At 41.0% G+C, this 21231-nt stretch overlaps 1 protein-coding gene across 2 annotated transcripts in view; it reads right to left on the bottom strand.

Moving 5' to 3' along the window:
• LOC127217411 (A-kinase anchor protein 17B) overlaps nucleotides 1-21231 on the bottom strand; it is a 109030-nt gene that overhangs the window by 12101 nt on the left and 75698 nt on the right. The window contains exons 1-3 of one of the 2 annotated variants that reach the window (XM_051178394.1): nucleotides 19567-19727; nucleotides 11876-11977; nucleotides 4-772 (exon numbers count right to left, since the gene is read on the bottom strand). In XM_051178394.1, the coding sequence (XP_051034351.1) occupies nucleotides 4-756 (753 nt within the window). In that variant the 5' untranslated portion in view covers nucleotides 757-772; nucleotides 11876-11977; nucleotides 19567-19727. Of the gene's footprint in view, nucleotides 1-3; nucleotides 773-11875; nucleotides 11978-19566; nucleotides 19728-21231 lie in introns of those variants that run through there. The other variant, XM_051178395.1, reaches the window with a different exon arrangement.

Here is a 21231-nt window from a genome sequence, read left to right as displayed (position 1 = left end):
TACCTTAATGTTACATGCCAAAGCCTTGCCATCATCTCCTTTAAGCATAAGCTTCATTCCTCGAAGGGATTCCATGGCCTTTATAAAGTCAGTTGACTCCTGATATTGGATAAAGGCTTCAAATGTTTGCAAGCCAAAGTTAAAACCCCCAAAGCTCCCACCTGTCATCACTTCTCTGTAGGGGTCAAGCATGGGGATATCCACATTCTTGATCTTCCCAAAACTCTCAAAGACTACTCGAAGGATCTCTTCACATGGCTTCTCTCCACTGGAACCTTTAGGAGCAAACCATTTACAGGGCAAGCCTTCAAAATAGATGGAATCTGGGCTCTTACCAAGGTCATGTTCTTCAGCACCAGCAGTCACTAAGGCCTCTTTCTCTTTAGGGAAGTGTTCCCACTCTCCCTGGGCATCTGTAGCCACTACTTTTAAGTCAGTTTTCAAACCATTTAGCTTGATGATCTTCCCATGTAACTTTGCTTTCAGGATCTGAACCAAACTTCGGGTTTCAGCCTCACCCTCAAATCGGATGAAGTCTTTTGTACTCTTGGAGAGTCGCACTGTGGTGAACTGGTCAGGGCAAATGAGACTTTTCAGTTGGTCAAGAACTTCCCAGTTAGAGAACGGCCTCACGGGTTCTATACATTCTGGGAGCAATACGTTGATCATTAATTTTGCTATAGGCTTGAGGTAGAGGTGCTGAGCAGCACAGAGCTCTGTTGCCTCAGAGTTATCATAAACCACTGTGACTGTCATGGTGTCCTCACACCACCTTAGAGGACAAAAGAGAAAAATTTAATACAGATGGAGCAAAACAGAGATTGGAACTGTGAAATGGTGTTAGCATTGCTAGACTTAGATCCAACTGATAGAGGGAAAATATACTATGAGCAGAATTAAAATGGTATCTTATAACTCCTGAATCTAATAAGCAATTATAGTAGGGTTGTAGGATGTAAGGTTAATCAAAGAGATATGCCAGCAACAAACAAGCTGAATTAGAAATTTAAAACACGATGCCAATCCAAGTATGGTTGCTCACAACTGCAATCCCAGCACTCTGGAAACAAAGGCATGGGGAGTAAATCTTGACCTAAATAGTTCCAGATCAGCCTGAACTATAAAATGAGAGACGTTGTCTTAACTACCCCCAACAACAACAACAAAAATGATGCATTTACATTAGTACCAAATCCATGAAATGCTTATAGAAATCTAACAAAATATGTATAAGATCTTACAAAAGAGACTACAAAACTCTGATGAAAAATATCCAAGAACTAAGTATATGCAGTAAATCATTAAGAAGGATCAATATGTCAGTCCTTTCTGAATAGATCTATATATTAAACATAATCTCAATAGAAATCTCAACAAGTTTTTTTCTGGATCAAATATAAATTCTAGGTCAGTGCATGGTGGTACATGCTTTAATCCCAGAACTCTATAGAGGCAGAGGCAGGCAGAATTCTGTGAGTTTAAGTTCAGCCTAGTTCACACAGAGGGTTATAGACCAGCTAGAGGTGTATAATGAGACCACATGTCAAAAATAAAGGTTCTAAAGTTTATATGGAAATATAGACCCAAAATAATAATCAACTCAGTATTGAAGGACGGTGGGGAAATGTTAGTGACACTCTCTGACTTCAAAAGTTATGTAACAGCACAGTCATTAAGATAAGATGGCACGCATCCAAAAAAAGACAGATTTATGAAATGGGATAGAAAACTCAGAACTAGATTCACAGATAGTCTACGGATGTATGAAAAAATCAGCCAAGAGAATCTTTTTAATGAGTAGTTCTGGAACAATAAACATCCAAACACTCTAATTTAAGTATGGGCCAAACTGGGCTGGAGAGATGGTTCAGATGTTAAGAGTATGCATTGCTTCCCAGCACCTAGTTCAGTTGGCTAAAAATTACCTGTGACTCCACCTCCAAGGAATATGACACCCTCTCTGCCGTCCATAGGCAATAGGATTCCTGTATACATATCCCCACATATGTATATACATAAGTAATAACAAAATTTTTAAATGGGCCAGCCAAAGAGATTTGGGGATGTAGCTGATAGAGCATTTTCCTGTCGTATGTATGGTCCTAAAATTGACCTCAACAAAACAAAAAAAAATGGACAAAAGATATTAACAGACATCTCCCCCAAAATTATACTGATAAAAAGAATTTTAAATGGTGACTCTCATAGATTAATTTCAAAGTCTAGGTTACATTCTTCTAAATAACATTAATGAAGATTAATTTAGAAATTCTTTTAGTACAGATCATTTCTGAGGTACTGCAGAATAAACTTAATTCCATGCACATGTTAAACTAGTATTCTACCACGGAACTACACCCCAGCCCTGAATTTGATATTCAGAAATTACTAAAATGACTAGAATCAAGAATACTTTGAAAAAGAAAAAACACTGAGTGACTATAAAGAACAACCTGATTTTCCCAGGAAGATCTGTCGTCAATGAATATTTTAAATGTTTTTATTACTTTATATATATGAGTCTTTTGCCTACATGTATGTCTATTCATCATGTGTGTGCAGTACCCATGAATCCCAGGAGACAGATGGATCTTCCAGGACAGTAGTTCCAAACAGTCATGAAGCATCACATCATGTAGATCCTGAGAATCAAATGTGGGTCCTCTGGGAGAACAGCCAGTTGTCTTAACTGGAGCCATTTCTCCAGCTCTGTCTATCACTTTTTATATGACCGCTGAAAACCTCAGCTAAAGTAATTAAGCAAGAGAAAGATATAAATATCCAGTAGGAAAGGAAGAAGTCAAATAACCATTTGCAGATAACAGTACCTTATATACAGAAAAACATAAAGACAACCAAAATTTGTTAGAATTGATAGGCAAGTTACAGAATACAAAATCAATATACAAAAGTTAGTGTGGGAGCTAGAGAGATAGCTCAGCAATTTGGAGCACTGGCTGCTCTTGTAGAGGACCAGAAGTTTGGGTCTCAGCACCCACATGGCAGCTCACAACCATCTGTAACTTCATTTCCAGAGGTTCTTGTGCTCTTTTCTGGTCTCCACTAACGCCAGGCATGCATGTGGTACACTCACACCCATAAAATAAAAGTAAATCTTTTTTAAACTTTTGAGATAAGGGATCACTATGTAGGCCAGGCTGGCCTGGAACGCATTATGTAGACCAGACTGGCCTTGAAATCCTTATCTCACAGAAATCCACCTGCCCCTTCCTCCTGAGTGCTGGGACTGAAAGACATAGACCAACACAACAATAAACTAACTGAAAAAGGAATCAGGAAGATGATCCCATTTGTAATACCTATAAAGATACCTAGAAATTATTTAACCACAGAGGTTAAAGAACCCTCCAGTAAAATCTATAAAACACTGATAAAAGAAATCAAAACACACACACACACACACACACACACACACACACACACACACACACACAAGCACACACAGAGGGTGTGGAGGGGACAGACAACAGCAGCCTGGAATGACTCCTCATGACCCTAGACTGGAAGAATCCTACTGTGGCATAGGTATATTATTCAATGTAATATATTGATTCAATGCAACATCTATCAACACTAGTGATAGCCTTCAAAGAAACAAGAGAAAACACTCTCACAACTTGTATGGAACTGCAAAAAACTCTGAACTGCCAAAGCAATTGTGAGCAACAGCTAACACAACAAACTTGTTGGCATAAAAATACCTGACTTCAAAACATGACATATGAAAACTGCTGTAGCCAAAACAGCATGGTACCAGAATAAACAACCCAGAAATAACGGAAAATGTTAAAAGGGCACCAAGAACATACACTGGAGAAAGTGTCTTCAATAAATGGTGCTTAGTGAAAATATGTATATATACATATATGTAATATTATATGGTATTATATTAACATTATATTATCATATATGACTGAAACTAGATCACATACAAAAATCAACTCTAAATAGATCAATGACTTGCACGCAAGGCATGAAACTATTGGGAGAAATCATACGGGAAAACACTTCACAGTATTGGTTTAGGTAAAACAGCATGGGGGCTCCTCCAAACACTAGAAATAGATCCAGAACTAGATTATGACCCAGAAGTCTCCTAACTGGGCATATGTCCAAAAGAAATGAAGTCAGTATGTCAAAAAGACACCAATACCCCCATGCTTACTACAGCATTATTCACAATAATCAAGGTATGGAATTAACTTGGGTGCTCATAGATGAGTGGGTAGATTAAAAGATGTAGCATATAAGCACAACAGAATATTATCAAACCCTAAAAAGAATGAAATGCGGTCATTGACACAACCTGGATAGAGCTAGGAAATATTATGCTAAATAAAAGGAGCCCAGACAAATATTGCAGGACCTTACACAAGGAAGCTGAAATATGTGCTTTCATATAAATAGAGAATAGAATGGTGCTTAGCACAGGCTGAGAAGAAAGCAGGAAGAGGGACTGGGAAGATGCTGCTTAGTGTGTATACAGCACACTTGGCTAGGAAAGATAACTGCTACTATTCTGCAGAACTAGATAAGAAAAAAATTAATTGTATATTTCAAAATACCCAGTAGCTCAGGCTTTAAATATTCTCCACCCAAACAAATGATGCATGTCTGAGGAGATGGACATATGAAATACTCTGACTTGATCATTATGCGTTACATACATATATTGCAATGCCACAACTTGGATTCTCAAATTCCAATTTTCCTATGACAGCAATAACAGCAACAGTTGTTCTTATACCTTCTCCAGTCATAGTCATAGATCCTAAAATGAAATGCATATGGATAATCAATCTTAAATTGCTTTCCAGGAATAGAGGCTAATTTTCCATTACTGTCAAGGACCTAGTGCTTACCAAGTAGTCAGACATTTGCATACATCATAGTTTCAGTGCTACAGTGATACCCTGGGCAATTAGTGCAACACCTGGCACATAGCTGCAAACAATCAATTCCCTTGTGGCACCTAGCCCTTAAGGATGCATTAGACATGCTGAGGGTGGAGAAAAGCAGAGGGAGAAAGAAAGAGACACACAAAGAGAAACGGGCAGAGAGACAGAAAGACACAGAGAGAAACACACACACACACACACAGAGAGAGAGAGATCATCAAGCTAGTTGGGTAGGGACATGGGAGTTAGGGGAGATCAAACATAAAATATATTGCAGGACAGGATTTTTAATTTAAAAATAATGAAAAAATAAACAAGGTGAGGAAAGACAACAAGGGGAAGATGGAATTAAAAAAAAAGAAGAAGGAAGGGAGGGAGGGAGGCATAATTGCCAATAAGATGGAGTAATCATGAGAGATTTTAGAGGAAAACTATTGCAGAATAATTCACAATATATTTTCACAAATGCAATATTAAAAACTCATAAAATAATGTGAAAAGGTTCATATGTCTACAACTATACACATACATAAAGTCTGAAAAGATATACTGTCTAGGAAAGGGTTGCAACAAATGAATACAATAACAGTCCCCTTCCACCACCAATGCAGCCCTCTATGCACCATCACTGGCATCTGACTGCATCACTGAACGTTATATGAGTCATGAATGAAGCCTGGGAGATTAGAGTAGGAGTATGAGAAACAAAGGATCACTCAGCAACTGTAGTGTTAGCTGTATCACTGGTTGCAGAGGTGAGTTTTTGAAGACTGCTTTATTGATTTGGGATGGGAATATGCCACAGAAGTAGAAAGCTTGTCTAGCACACAGGCAGCCCTGGGTTCCATCCCCAGTACCATGCAAACATAAAACTGCTTTATTGAGATATGATTGATTTTTAAGAACCCATTTTTATAGCATAAACTGAACAATTGTCAATAGTGCACATTTTAATAAGTCTTGACACATGTATACAAACCCACAGAAAATCTATCACCATGATCAAGATAGTGGAAGCAACCACTATTTTCACAAATTTTCTTGTGCCTTTTTGTAATGCTCCCTCTGCCTTGGGCAATCACTCATCTTCCTGCAAAGTACTTTAATTCATAACCCAATTACTTTGTAACATAATAAAAATAGGCATTTCTTTAAAAATACTTATATATTAATAAACTAGCAGGTGCTTTCCTCTAAATCAGAGTATCTTCTCAGTTCCAAGGTCAATGCACCAATTAATTTAATCTCTTAGAGAGCCCTACTTTATTCTTGAAAATTGATCTAAAAACATTGTTTTCTCCTCACATAATCTTTCTTTTTAAAATAATATCTAGGGAGTGTGTGTGTGTGTGTGTGTGTGTGTGTGTGTGTGTTTAGACAGGGTTCCTCTGTGTAACAGCCCTGGCTGTACAGGAATTCATTCTTTGTAAGACCAGGCTGGCCTCAAACTCAGAGATCTGCCTGTCTCTGTCTCCTGAGTACTGGGATCAAAGGCTGCCATACCTAGCTTAATGATTTCTATTTTTAACCTACTGTTTAAATCAAATAAACATATCTAAGCATTATATACACATACATATATTAAAGGGAGACAGAGTTGGTTATATATTAATCAAAATAAAGATATTAGGCTACTTATAATATTTAAAATTTTATAATATTTAAAACTGACACTAAAAGCCAATTTTGCATTCCAATTTTGTGTTTTAATAATCTTGTGATTGTGAATATTATAGGATTAACCTACCATTTCCCAATTGCATTTAAGTCGGTGCAGTGGGATGAAATCCATGCTTGGTACTGTTAACTGGGCTAAGAACCTGAAGCTGGGGAAGAACTTACTACTGTTTGCTAAGTCAACACAGTAATCAACTACCTCCTAAGTTCTTATCTTCATTCCCATAGATTATTATGCTTCTCAACCTCCAACAGAGAAGTTCTTTTTGCAGTAGTAGATGGATATTAATGCAGAGACCCATAAGTAGTTAACATGCTGGGAAGAGAATGGTGTGTTCAGCTCTAAAGGGTGTATCTGTATTAGACCTTCTCCTAAGGCTCAAGGATTATCATGGAAAAGGAATGGAAAGATTGTAAGAGCTAGTGGATATCTACAATGAAATAATAATATTTTCTGTACATGACAGCTCTATCGCATACATGAAGTCACAGCCATTGTGACAGCACACATAAAATCCGCCCAAGATCAAGCCAAACAAAATTCCAGCATGGAGTGAGGAGGTGGTCAGCTCCCTTAGCTGAGGAACTAATAGCAATTGATAGCTGCTGGGAGATAGTGAGTCCGTTTCCTTGGGGATTTGTTCCCTAAGAGGCTACTCATGCTCCAGTAGACGACCCTATATCCATGCACATACTGGCAGCACTAAGCAGATTCAGTTGGCTAATAAAAAGTCACACGAAGTTGAGAAGGAATACTGATGGGAGACTTTGGGGAACAAATCAAGAGGGGAAAGGAATGGCGTGGGTTTGATGATTTACTTTTTTGTTTTTTCGGGACAGGGCTTCTCTGTATTGCTTTGGAGCCCAGGGGAATGGTACCACGCACAGAGGGCTGGGCTCTCCCACATTAATTAGTAACCAATACAATATCCCATATACACATGCCCACAGGCCAGTCTGATCAAGCCAAGTCTTTAATGGATGTCCCATCTTGCTGGGTGACTCCAGGTTTGTTCATTTGACAATCAAAATTACCCTGGACACTATTCTTTATCAACTTCACACATGAGCATATCACTGTTAAATCATAATATTTCCTTTCTTGTTTGTCTTTAAGATTTCCTGTTAATATGATAATATAGAATACAGTACAATTTTAGGGCTGGAGAGATGGCTCCGCTGTTAAAGGCTAGGCTCACAACCAAAATACAGTTCAATTTTAAAAGTCCTCTAGTCTTTAAAAATTCCAATGCTTTAAAAGTTCAAGGTCTCCATTTTGGGGCAACCCACAGAAACAACTGAGCTGAGCAAGTGGGAACTCACTGACTCCAGACTGACAGCTGGGAACTGCATAAGACCAAATGGGACCCCCTGAATGTGGGTGTCATTTGGGGGCCTTGAGTAGTCCATGTATGGGGCCTCTGGCAGTGGAACCAGTATTTATCCCTAGTGCACAAATGGGTGTTGGGAGCCCCTTCCCTATGGAGGGAGACTCTCTCAGCCTAGATACAGGGGGAGGGCCTTGGTCCTGCCCCAAATGATGTGACAGACTTTGATGATTCCCCCCATGGGAGGCCTCACCCTCCCTGAGGACTGGATGGTGGGGGTGGGATGGGAAGATGGTAGGGGGAGGGAACTGGGATTGTTATATAAAATAAGATTTTTTTTTTTTTTTTTTTTTTACAAAACAAGTTCAAGGGCTCTTTTCCGTGGGCTCTTGTAAAATTAAAAACAAGTTTAAGAACTTATTCCAAAAAAGAAGAACCAGAGCATCGGAGAAATCACTCTTAAGTAAGACCAATATCCACAGTGTAAGCTCAATGTTTGACATCTGGAACTCGCTCATGATCTTCTGGGCTTCAAAGGGCTTAGGTAACCCCATTTAAGATCTGCTATGTGTAGAAAACACACACACACACTTGTCTTGTAGACTTAGCCAGACTCCACTTCACATTTTCTACTACCCTTGGTGGACATCCCAGAACCCTGGAAGCTCTAATATTCTGGGGTCTCCCCTGCATCTGAGGCTTAACCCTTACCAGTAGCCTCTCAGAGTTTTTCTGGAGTAACTCCAAAACTGCCAGAAGGCACCATGTGTTAGCTGCTCTCCATAGCCCATTCATGCCTTCAAAGCAGTACCATAAAGATACTCTTACATCCTGACAAGTTCAGCTGTCAGCTTGAGATGCCAACTTGGCTCCCCTGAATCACAGCTTTTGTGTTCTGATTGTGAGAAAATACTTGTCAGAAGATTTCACTTCAATTATACTGATCTCTTGTTAATCACAGCTGCTTCTTCAGCCCCAGCTGTCTCATGCCCATTGTCTCAGTGGAACAGGTTTCACCTTAGTGAGACTGGTCTCTTGTTAATCACAGCTGATTCTTCTGCCCCCATCTGACCAGCAATCACAGTTTTTTAATCTAAAATACCACACAAATGACCTCAATAGTTTGCTTCTTTCTGAAATCTCACACTCCAAGCCTCCATTGTCTGTATGCCTCTCAATATTCTTACCTTTCACCTCCTCCTAGAACAGCCCATTAAGCTCTGAGTACTCATTTTTTTTTTTAAGTTTAAAGTGTCCAAATCCTCCACTCCTCCAAAAAAAAAAAAAATCGTCCAAAGGCAAAAAAGGCCATATGGTCAGATTTATAATGGCTACAATATCACTCCCAGTGCCAATATATGTTCTAGTTTGCTTTTCTGTTGCTGTAATAAAACACTGACCAAAAACATCTTGTGGAAGAAAGGATGTATTCAGCTTATACTTCCAGGTCACAAACCGCCATTGCGTAAAGTCAGGGCAGGGACTTAAACCAGCTGTGTGATGTTTTCATTTGTGGGCTAATTAAAATAAAATTATTTTATTTGTTAAAATAAGAAACGTATGATTGTTCAACAATGCTTACACAGCATGTATTCTACCAGTATCTTTTTGTTGCTGTTGATGTTGCTGTTTGTTTTGTTTTTTGAGACAGGGTTTCTCTATGTAGTCTTGGCTGTCCTAGAAATCACTCTGTAGGCCAGACTGGCCTTGAAGTCACAGAGATTCTCCTGCCTCTGCCTCCCAAGTGTTGGGAATAAAAGCAAGCATGACCATAGCCCCATTTTACCAATGTCTTGTGTCCAGAGTTGTATTAGAATACTTTACACACATGCTTCCAACATCAGAACATGTCTGGGTGAGTCCCAGAAAACGCAGCTGGCTGCTTTATCTACTCATTGAGCCATCTGCTCTTCCACCATCTACTCTTTCCTGCTTCTCTACCTAGTAGCAAAGCCGGCTAAATAACAACAGAATAAGAGCTTAGGGATGAGGAAACAGACTGGTGATGTTCACAGCCCAAGGCCAACTCAACAAGTTCTGGAGTCAACATCCGAAGTCACTCCAGTCCGTTTTCTCATTTCAGAACAAACTGGAGAAATTCATCTGGTACTTCATGCAATATAAACAAATTTTAGTGAACTTGGCTTTGAAAGATTAAAAGCACTTGTGTCATAGGAAAAATAGACATCACCAGCTATTCCTTGTTTTTTCTCACTCTCAGTCATGTCATTTACTGTCAGAATATGGGTAAGACCCTTTAAATGAAGGATGTGCAAAGAGTAGCAGCTGAAATAAAATAGGACAATCTACACAACTAAATCCTCTCTGAAAGTACTTCTTTGTTGCCTTTCTTCTCCAGGCTTTTGAACCTTAATGTAGTCATTTTGAAAGTGTCTAAGACATATAAAATTCTACCAACACATTATAGAAGTCAGCAGGACAGCCAACATTCATTTGGGTCAAGCCAACCTAGCCCCATCTCTAATCTTCTGGCAAATACAGAATCCCCAGTAAACCTCGATCAAATACAAATATTCCACAACTCTTCAGTCAAGATGCTCACATATCCAGACACATCATTAACCTAAACATTATTTCAAAACCTGAGACTAACCATGTGCTCTGACCCTTGAATAATGTCAAAATCACATCATTAAACTGAACGGCACTCAGTTTTGCAATAGTAGCCAGTGTATGAGCTTCTGTGGAATTCCCAGATTCTGGTGATTTGAAAGAATTCATGTAAGACACTGGGGCTTTCTGGGCAGAAAAGAAGGAGACTTTTAGAGTCATGTAGCCATTCAAGAATGACAGGATTGCAACAATGAAATTCGAAGAGAGAATCTCTTCTCTTCTGCCACTACTCAGACTCAGGCAAGGCAGAGTTCAGTGTGGGGAATTATAATCTTTGCTCTGTGATCTGGAGGTAGACACAGAAGGATTTCTAGTTCAAAGCCAGCATAAGATTTATAACAAGAGCCTGTCTCAAAACCAAAACCCAAACAAAGGGAATAGGAGGGGATAGGAAGGAGAAGGGAAGGAACCCAGAAAAGGAGAAAATCAGGCTCATTAATGTGTTTCAGTGCAAATTAATTTCCTGTTTTCCTTATGGACAAATCCCTGAGCACCATCCCCAATATCACATATACCAGGGATGGTGGACATAAACCTATAATCCCAGCACTCAGGATATAGAGATGGGAGACCATAGGGTCAGAAGCTCAAGGCCATCCTTGAATACATAGAGAATCTGAGGCCATTGAGGCCAGCCTGGGATACATGACACCATGTCTCATAAACCAACCAATAAATAAGTAGGTAAATATGCAACCAAACAAAAATACTGTGTTTACAGGATTCTGCTACTGTGTTATAAGAGGGAACCCATGAGAGCAGGGAAGGAAGCTAGTTAAATATATATATATATATATATATATATATATATATATATATATATATATATATATATGCACAAAGCATCTGGCAGGCCTGTCAAGTCCTTTAGTCATTTTCCCCTTCTTTAGCACTTTATTGGGAAACACCTTTTCCCAACACGGCTCCAGCCAAGAATGCTGCTTTCTACCTTGGATTAATTTACCACGATGCTGCAAACTTACTGCTTTCTCTTATTCCCATGGGGAAAAAGGTCATGGAGAACTGGAAGGGATGTGGCTGAGTATCTGCTAGGCTCTTGCTTCACTTCTTGAATTATCTGAGTGTTATTCGTGGAAAATGCTTATCAGTACATTGACAGTGTTTTGCAGCTTCTAGCTTCAGGCTGAAAATTACCAGTCAAATTCCTGCCTACCAGTCGCCACCTAGAGGGGAAAGCCAACCTTTACTCCAGAGTGTACTCAGGGTTTCTGAGAATGTATCTCCCAACCTTTCTAAAACCCCAAAGTGAAATTATTTGAATCCAAGTCCCATGAAATAGGATATATTACCCAATACCTTATGTGGGAAATGTGTCAAAGAAGGAACTATCACAAAGGCCACGATTCATGGGAAGTCTTCATGATGAGCACTGTGCTGTGGCATCCTAAGGTGGGGACACTGTCAGAGAGAAACAGGTACAAAGTCAAAAGAGAATGAAGTAATTTACAAATAAGTAATTCAACTGTTTATCATGTTCCCCATGGTCAGCTTACGAGGTTTACACAGTTGTACCCACACATTGCCACTCTCCCAGCTTTGTGCCTGCTCAACTAACGATTCCAGATATTGTTATGTAAAAATCACATACATAAATTAGTTTTGACTGTCAACTTGTTATAGCCTACGGTCATCTGAAGGGAAAGCATCAATTGAGGAGTTGACTAGGTCATACTGACCTATGGGTATGTCTGTGGGGATTTGTCTTGATTAGTAATTAATGTAGGAGGGCCCAGCCCACTGCTGGCAGCAGCATCCCTAGGCAATAGGTCTTGGGTTATGTAAGAAAGCTAGGTGAACATAAGCTTGTGAATGAGCTAGCAAGCAAGTGACATTCTTTTATGGTTTCTGCTTCAGACTTCTGCCGTGGGATCCTGCCTTAACTTCTGTCAATAATAGATTGGGACCTGGCAGTATGCCAAATAAACCCTCTCCTCCCCTAAGTTGCTTTCTGTCACAATGTTTTATCTCAGCAACAGAATGAAAGCAGAGTGGTTAGCTATCCCATCTCTTTAGGGATTTCTGGTTTTCTTTTCCCTTGGTTGAATCTCCTGTGTAGCCCTGGTTAGCCTGAATTCACTATGCAGCCCAGGCTATCCTGGATTCACTATGCAGCCCAGGCTGGCTTTGAGCTCACCATCATCTTTCCTCACCCTCTTAATTATTGGAATTACAGGCCAGAGACATCATGCCTAGCACTTTTCTTTTTCCTCAAAGAACATTACCCTTTTAAAAAAGAGTATTACTCTAGACTATTATAAGAATGAACACTTAGCATGAAAAGCTCTGCACAAAGCTTTTTAAAATTGTTTCTTCAAAATATACTATGTCAAAGGTCAGGGATAATGGTATACAGCTACATTACCTATTGTCAAATTGGTCCCCTGAAACACCAAGCCAAAGGATCAGGCCATCAGCATTGCCATGCCTGATTCCGTTCCAGTCCCGCTCACACTAGAACATTATCATTTTAGGTATGAAGCCCTTGCTAGTATATTTTGGCACCCCGAAGAACCTTTAATTTGCATTTAATTTTATGTGGGCTGAAGCTCTGCCAACATGAGATTCATATTCAACTGCCGATTCATTGTCTCCAGTGGAATTTTTCCTTGGCATCTCAGCCAAACAAGTGCAGGAGAATTCCTAGTTCCCATCCCCAAACCTGCCCTCCACTTCACACTAGCTCCTTCCCACCCAGTAATTATCACTTCTCTGAGTATAGGCACCTCCACCCAGGGGATCTGGCTGAAAATCTAGAGTTACCCTCCCTTCCTCTCCATTCAACCCCTTCACTTCAAATACATATTCCAATCCTAATTCCCCATTGCTGCTACCTTCTAGGTCTAATCCCTCATCACCCTAGCTTCAATCATTTTGGAAGCTTTCTAACTAGCCTTTCATCTTCCATCTTTACCCTAGATACATGCCAGTGTGATTTAAAATAACATTTTTTTTTTTTTTTTAGACAGGCATGCACACTATAGCCCAGACTGGGCCTAAAATTCAAAGTTTAACCCAGGCTGGCCTCAAACTCACAGCAATCCTCCTACTCTCAGTAAAGCCCCTTGAGTGCTGGGATTTCCTATATGCCACCATGCCTGACTTAAAATACCCTAAGCCAAATCATGTCAGATATCTGCTCAAAATCCTTCAGTGGTTTTAAAGGAAATCTAAACTTCTTACCTTTGAAATATGGTCTCAGCCTGCTTCCTTCAATTAATGTCACTGCCTTGTCCCCTCCTAAATTTCCCCTCCATCTCAGTTCCACTGGCCTCTTTACTGGAAACAAGTGCATTATGTATGCCGCTTAGGGCTTTTCCACCTTGTCTCTCCTTTAGAGTATGTTTCCCCCAACAAAGATGTCTTCATGCCTGGCTCCTTTGCCTTTTGGATTTGACACAAATGTCTAGTCTCTTCCTCAGAGATGCTATCCCTGAACAGTCAAAAGAGCACTGCTCTCATAACATCAATGCTACCCAATCATAATGTGTATTCATCAACTTGACTTTATATCTCCTTTCCTTCCTTCCCTCAACTATAAGTTTCATAAGAGCAAGAATGTCATGTCTGCTTTACCAGTACTGCCTCAAGGGCCTAGAACTGCTGGAAGACAGGAGAAAATAAGGCTAGAGCTAAGTAATACCTGTAGGTATTACTTCTGTATTTAGCATGCTGACAGCAGCATCTCAAGGCCAACAGTGTGATGGTAATGCCGGTTAGCATGTTCTACAGTTAGTAACACTAATTAACACTGAGGGTAATTCAGGTATACCTACCAATCACCTACTCAGTTAGACACACTGGGGGCTGGAGTGAGGAGCGCTAATGAGTTCACCCTCAAAGAACTGAGTCTAAAAAGAAACAGAAATTAGGACAAATGACTGGACTCTGATGGCAGAAAATGCCATAAGAGAACCAGAACACTTTGTGCCACAGATTAGCAATGAAATTATTATCATTTGTTCATATGATGAATGTTAGACTTGAGACTATGCTTTGTAGGTTTTAAATGTGCTACTATTGCTCCCTTCAAGAACAATAAGAACAGTTTAGTTGTCATAAAAACTGCCCTAGGGAAGAGCATCATCACTATTTGGTAAGCTAAACAGCCTGCAGTTCCTGGACAGACTTGCAAAATACTGTCCAATGCCAAGACAGACGTGGCATAAACCTATCGAGAACATAGAATGTTTACAGGGCTAGGAAGATGATTCTGTGAGAAAAGCACACAAGTGGTGAGGATATGAGTTCAGATCCCCATAAGCCATGTATGCCTGGACAAGTACTATGTGTCTATAACCCCAATGTTTCTATGGTGAGATGAGAGACAGAGACAAGAGACTGCTCACAAGCTAAGGCCAGATGCCTAAGGTTGTCTTCTGACTGTCACACATGTGCCGCAGCATGCTTGTATTCTCTCACACACATGAACAAACATGTACATCATATACACGCAAAAGATTTAAATCTTTCAGAGATTTCTAGATTGATAATTTTAGCATGCTATTTTTTAAAATATTTTTTTTTTATTTTTTTGAGGTTACAATATAATTACATCATCCCCTCTTCCCTTTGCTCCCACCAAACTAAGCATGCTATTTTTAATTGTTTTTCTTCTGTTTTTACCTTGAACTGTTTTTTGTTTTTGTTTGTTTGTTTTTTTTAACATTCTGAACCAGATCCTATATTCATTCAGTATGTAACAGAAAGAAAATGGGAGCCTAAGAAAATAATAGACAATAAATATTCAACAGAATGTGTCATAATATAACAAGGCCTGTGGAAAGAAGCTGCCTGTGGTTGATGCTCAGTTCCTGACAGGCTACTCTTCCACAATGATATCTGCAGCATCCCTACATGCTACGATTATATTCATTTAATATAGCCGGTGCTGTGGGAGGCTGGTTGACAATTTCCTGATTACATGGTAAGGCAAGAAGATAATATTGAATTGGAATCTTCCCAGGTGGGGTTTGTTTCCCTTGGGCAAGAGTCCAGGGACTGCAAAGCTACCAGGAATGAGGTACAGAGACTGGACAGGAGAAACAGCACTCAGCTCCCCCCCCAGCTACATGAGTCCATTCTGGAAAACTCAGTCTTTAGTGAGTGAAACCCAGACCTTCTAGAATTTCAAGATAAGCTAAAAATCTTGGCTTTTACCAAGATGTTCAGCTTTTCAATGGTGACTTTCCCCCAATTCAATTGCTTTTTCAAGTAGTAAAGGCTCACATCTTTAACCCCAACACTTAGAAAGCAGAGGCAGATGGATCTCTGTGAGTTCAAGCCCAGCATGGTCTACATGTTAATGCCCTGTATCAAAAATTAAAACCAAGTAGTATGGGCTAAAGCCTACTTATTAAGGCCTGGATTTAATTCAAGGCTCCTAGCTTCCTCTTCCTGTACACTAGACCCAAGAATCTGCTCAATTGTATATATTTGGTATTCCCTAAGGGTTTTGGAATATCAAAAACAATAATTAAGTATACTCACATCTGAAGAAGACCCTCAAAAAAAGGGGAGAGAGAGAGAGGCTCAAAGATCCAGGGAGGTCCCACCAGATAACTGGCTTTACTTTTATAATATTCTTCCTTGCTCACAGAGTCTCAAATGCCAGGCTGAGATCAAACACTGAGTGGGTAAAGCATTTCCATGCAAGAGGGAGGACCTGAGGTTAGATCTCCGGAACCCACATAAAGCCAGGCATGGTACCACATGTCAGTTCCGGGTTAGCTAGTCCAGGGTTGAACAACAAAAGACTATCTCATACAAGGTGGAGGTGTGGACAGACAACTGAGGCTGTCTCCTGGCCTCCATACATTTGCTGTGATATGCACATGTATTCACACATGAGATAAATAATTTCTCAGCATCCTCAATTACTTTATCAAATCATAAATTCCCCTCAAGGCACTAAAAACAATACCCTCCCCACCTCCGCAGCCCTAATCTGCATCATAACCTGATGCTCACTTCCCTGCTCTAGTTGAACCAGTCTTCCTTGAGATCACCTTCTTCATGAAACCTTTACCGTGACAGAAAAAAAAAAATAACAGCAGCTATAACTCTCTTCAAGCACAAGCAGCTCTGGGTTTCAATCCCACCTCTGCCAACGGGCAGCTAGGGGATTTTCTTGGGTTTGTTACCTATGTGGCGTATCCCTTATCCAAATTGAGTGTCTATATATAAAGGAGATGCCTTGAAGGTGAGACCCAAGTAGAAACACAGCTCGTTCATGCATCACATGCATGTTTTATGTGAGCCTCAAGGTAGTTTTATACAATATTCTTAAAGCAGCTTCATTTTACAGCAGCTTATCACATGAGTGCATATGCGGACTTTTCCACTTATGGCATCATGATAGTATTCAAAAGGTTACAGATTTTGGAGTGTTTTAGATTTCAGATTTTTGGATTCAAGATACTCAACACCTTATAGTGAATAGTGCCTATCTTACAGGGATTTTTCCTTCTTTTTATCTTTTGTGTGCATAAGGCAAGGTCTCATGTAGCTTAGGGTAGCTTCCAACTCTCTATCCAGCCTTAGTTCTTAATTAAGAATGGCCTTAATTCTTCTGTTTCTACATACTGAGTGCTGAAATAATAAGCGTGAACCACCATGCCCACTCTTTTCTCATATATATATATGGAAATCATATGAAATGATGCAAATCAAGTACTTAACCCCAAGTAAGCACTCAATTAATGAGCCATTATTATTATTATTATTATTATTATTATTATTATTATTATTATTGCTACTCAATTTTTACTAGCCTTCCTTCTCTATGTGCTGCAGTCCTTACACTGCCTGATCTGACAAATACCCACTGGATTCCATGCAGTCATGTTTTTGACAGCTGTGGCCCAGGTGTTAGCCTGTCTCCATCTGCAACTGAGCTTAAAAGCTCCTTTAAAGGCCATGAGTTATGTTGGAAGCAACAACAACACAGCTCTCTAGACCTGAATGGACATTGAACCAGAATTCTTCAACTCCTACCACCTCTAAAAGAAGTCAAGAAAAACTCTTTTCTCAGAGGTAATGGCCTAGGAGGGAGGAAGAATCAGTTTTCTTTAAGGGTCTACCATGCTCCAGTGAATAGTTCCATACCCATAAATATATAGATAGCACAAACTACACTACATGAGTTATTTTTTAAGAGAGGACATGATGTTGGGGGTAACCCAAGAAGAATTTGGGGAAGGAATGGGGGTAAATATAATTAAAATATTTTGTATGCATGTATGAACTCCTCAAATGATTAATAAAAATATTATTTAAAGGATTCTATAATTATGGTAAGATTTTTTTTCCATCCTGAAAAATAAATTTCCTGTCTCTGGTAAAAGCAGGGGTGCATACTGGGAAAACAAATGCACAGCTAGTCTCAGCAGAATGCTACTTCAATATCTCTCTCTCTCTCTCTCTCTCTCTCTCTCACACACACACACACACACACACAGACAGACAGACAAACACACACACCATCACCACCATTTTGTATTGCCTGATCTTCAAATCCACATTCCCTAAGCCCCGGGCCTCACCATTTTTCTGATGCTGAAGATGACACATGAAGCCAGCAAAAGGCTATACCTAACCTGAATGTATGAGAGCAAAAATAGACAAATGGGCAACACGTCAGGTGTGATGTTCGGTTAAGAATCCATTGACAAGCTTGGGTTTGGCTATTGCAGAAGATGGTCTCTGCATGCCCTACCCACTGCCTTATGATTCCTCTTAAGTCAGCCCCATTCATGTTCACATGTGTGCAGCAGCTGGCATTCCCTGGGCACTGGTGCCTGGAGGGTTATTCCACTGTTCTGTGTGCCTCAGGACAACTGAAGTAAAATTACTTTCATGTAAGTTACCCCATCCTTCTAGTTACTCCAGCCTTTTGAGAAGACACACTCCACACACAGGAATAAAAAAATTAATAAATAACAGGAACACACACACACACAAAATGTGGCTACTCTGATTTAAGAAAAATGTTTACAATTTTTAAAAGAAACAGAATTTGAGAGATCCCAACTACCTTTTTACAAATGTAAAGTCATTCCTCACAATTATATTGCACAACCTTACATTCTTTCAGCAATATGAGATTTCAAAGTCAGATCTGAGGCAGGAAGAACACCAGGCAAAATGGGCACCATCTTTGAGACCCTGTAGCAAATAATAGGGCCTGGGTTTGTCACCATGCTGGATTCCAGGTTTCTAAATAACATAACTCACCCCTTAGAGTTAGTGGCATTCAAAAGTGCTCTAGTAGTAATTTGCTTCAAGTAAAATCACAATAAGCAGGTGATAAATGTAAAGAAGGTACCAGTCCCAGTGAACAACACGCTCAGGGATAGCAGTAACCACAGCATGAGTCTCCCTGAGCCTTCTGCCCATCTACCCAAGCTCCAGACTCTGCACTCCAAAGGCTTGGAGGGTGAACCTGCTTTCTTGGTCAAATTAGAAGCAGTTTAATTCTACCCACCCTAGGGACGTCAGGCTTAGATTCAAGCCCCCAAAGCCAAAGCCCTGGTGGTCATCAGAGGGCAGAGGTGATGGTTAAGCGGATGAATGTTATGGGAACAGGTTGAGAACCTGAGCCCTTGGCTTATGCATCCAGCAGGGGGGACATCCTTCAGCTTTCCTAAACAATCTAGTGCACCCTAAGGGAAAGCTTCCAATGACCTCGGCTGCAGCATCGGCCACAGCGCCCCCTAGTGCGGCACCAAGACCCGAGTGAGCAGCCTGGGGGATCCAAGAGGAAAACCTAGGGACATCACTAGAAAACCTGACTCCAGCTAGAGCAGGCCTGGCTACCCGAGTCCTCTAGAAAGCCCCTCCCCAGTGCTCATTCAGGGTCCCACGCGGCCCTGCCTGCCAGGTACTCTGGTAGGCCAGGGCGGCCGGCCAACAGGGACACAGAAGGACGCGACCGCCTGGTCGATTAGCAGAGCTAGGTGCTTTTACCGGCGCCTCGGCAGCAGCTGTACCTCCACGCTTGGCTCCTCTGGGATAGCGGAACCGCCACTGCTCCTGCAGCCACCTCCCTCCAGGCGCCGCAGTGTCAACCATCAATGCTCCTGGTCGCTCTCTGTGACTGCTGCGGGTGAGGCCAGCTGTTGAATGGCTCCGGCGAGAAAGCAAGGCAGGCGCGCGTGCTCGTGCCAACGCCCGGTGGGCGCCTCGCCCTGTGAGCTTCCTGGTGGATGCTTCCTGGATTCTGGCTGGGGGCTGAGCGGTGCGAGCTCACGCGCTACAGCTCGCTCCCCTAGGTGGGTTCCTGCGCGGAACCAATTGCTGCCCCTCGTGAGCTCCACCCCCTTCGCTTTCATCCCTCAACTTGCCGGCAGAACCAATGGCAACCACCGACTAGACCCGCCCCTTGGATTTCCCCAGGGCCAATCGCCTTCTCCTGAGCAAACATTCAAGTAACCACCACCACCACCACCACCCCGCCCCTCCCGTGCAGCAAAGCTAGGGCCAAAGTTAATACCATAGGAAGGTCCAGACCAGCTCAAGATTTTGCCCGGGTTACTTATCCCCCCAATTATGGAAATTAGACACTGTAAACAGTACAACCACGACCACCACCAGCAGCACCAGCACCACCACCACCATGCTATTTCTTTCAAAGAAATTAGTATAAGAAAGCTAGCCAAGACTGAGGAGATGCAAGAATGAAGACCCAGATAGGTTCCTGGCACAGATATAAAAGCTGGAATGTGACAAAGTGGATCTATAATACCATTGCTGGAGGAATATAGATAGGATAGGAGGTAGAGATAGGTGACTTCCTGGACTTTGCTGGCCAGCCAGTGTAGCCAATTTGTGAGTTTCAGGTTCAGTGAGAAGGCCAGTTGTTGAATATAATTTTAAGATACATTTGTTTATGCTGTGAGACATTTGTTTAATGATGCAAGGATGTGTTGCATTCTTTTATGCTGCATTTGTTTAACTCTATGAAGCTGTGTTACTGTGCCTGTCTAAAACACCTGATGGTCTAGTAAAGAGCTGCAGGGCCAATAGTAAAGGCAGGAGCAAGGATGGGTGGGACTGGCAGGCAGGGAGAATAAATAGGAGAAATGTGAAGAATATGGAGGCGCCAGAGAGAAGGAAAGAAGGAATCCAGGAGGAGCCAGCCACCCAGCTACACACAAGTCACAGAGTAAGAAGTAAAGAAAAGTATACAGAAATTGAGAAAGGTAAAAGCCCAGAGGCAAAAGATAGACGGGTTAATTTAAGAAAAGCTGCAAGAAACAAGCCAAGGTATGGCTAGACAGTCATTAAATAATGATAATCCTCCATGTGTGATTATGTTGGAGCTGGAGGGTGCCCCCCCAGAAGCATAAAGAGTCAAAAAGTTAAAAAAAAAATCAACAACACTCTGTCTCACAAAATACGGTAGACAACAAAGAAGACACCCGACACTGGCCTCTGATCTGCACACACTTGCACACATGCACACATTTTTTAAAGAGAGAAAAAGCAGCCTGGAAGCCTGGGTAGAGTGTTACCCACCATTATATCTGAGAACCAGCCACTCATTTGACCCATCAAAAAGTCAGTGAAAGAACTTGCACTGGTTGTATGTTTATTTTCTTCTTGCTGTCCATTGTTCCAGTACAGGAACCCAGCCTTTATAAGCTGGGAAACTT

This window comes from Phodopus roborovskii, unplaced genomic scaffold (genome assembly GCF_943737965.1).
Source record: "Phodopus roborovskii unplaced genomic scaffold, PHOROB, whole genome shotgun sequence".
NCBI lineage: Eukaryota > Metazoa > Chordata > Mammalia > Rodentia > Cricetidae > Phodopus > Phodopus roborovskii.
The sequence above is the reverse complement of the archived record's forward strand: the minus strand, read 5'-3'. Positions and strand labels throughout refer to the sequence as shown.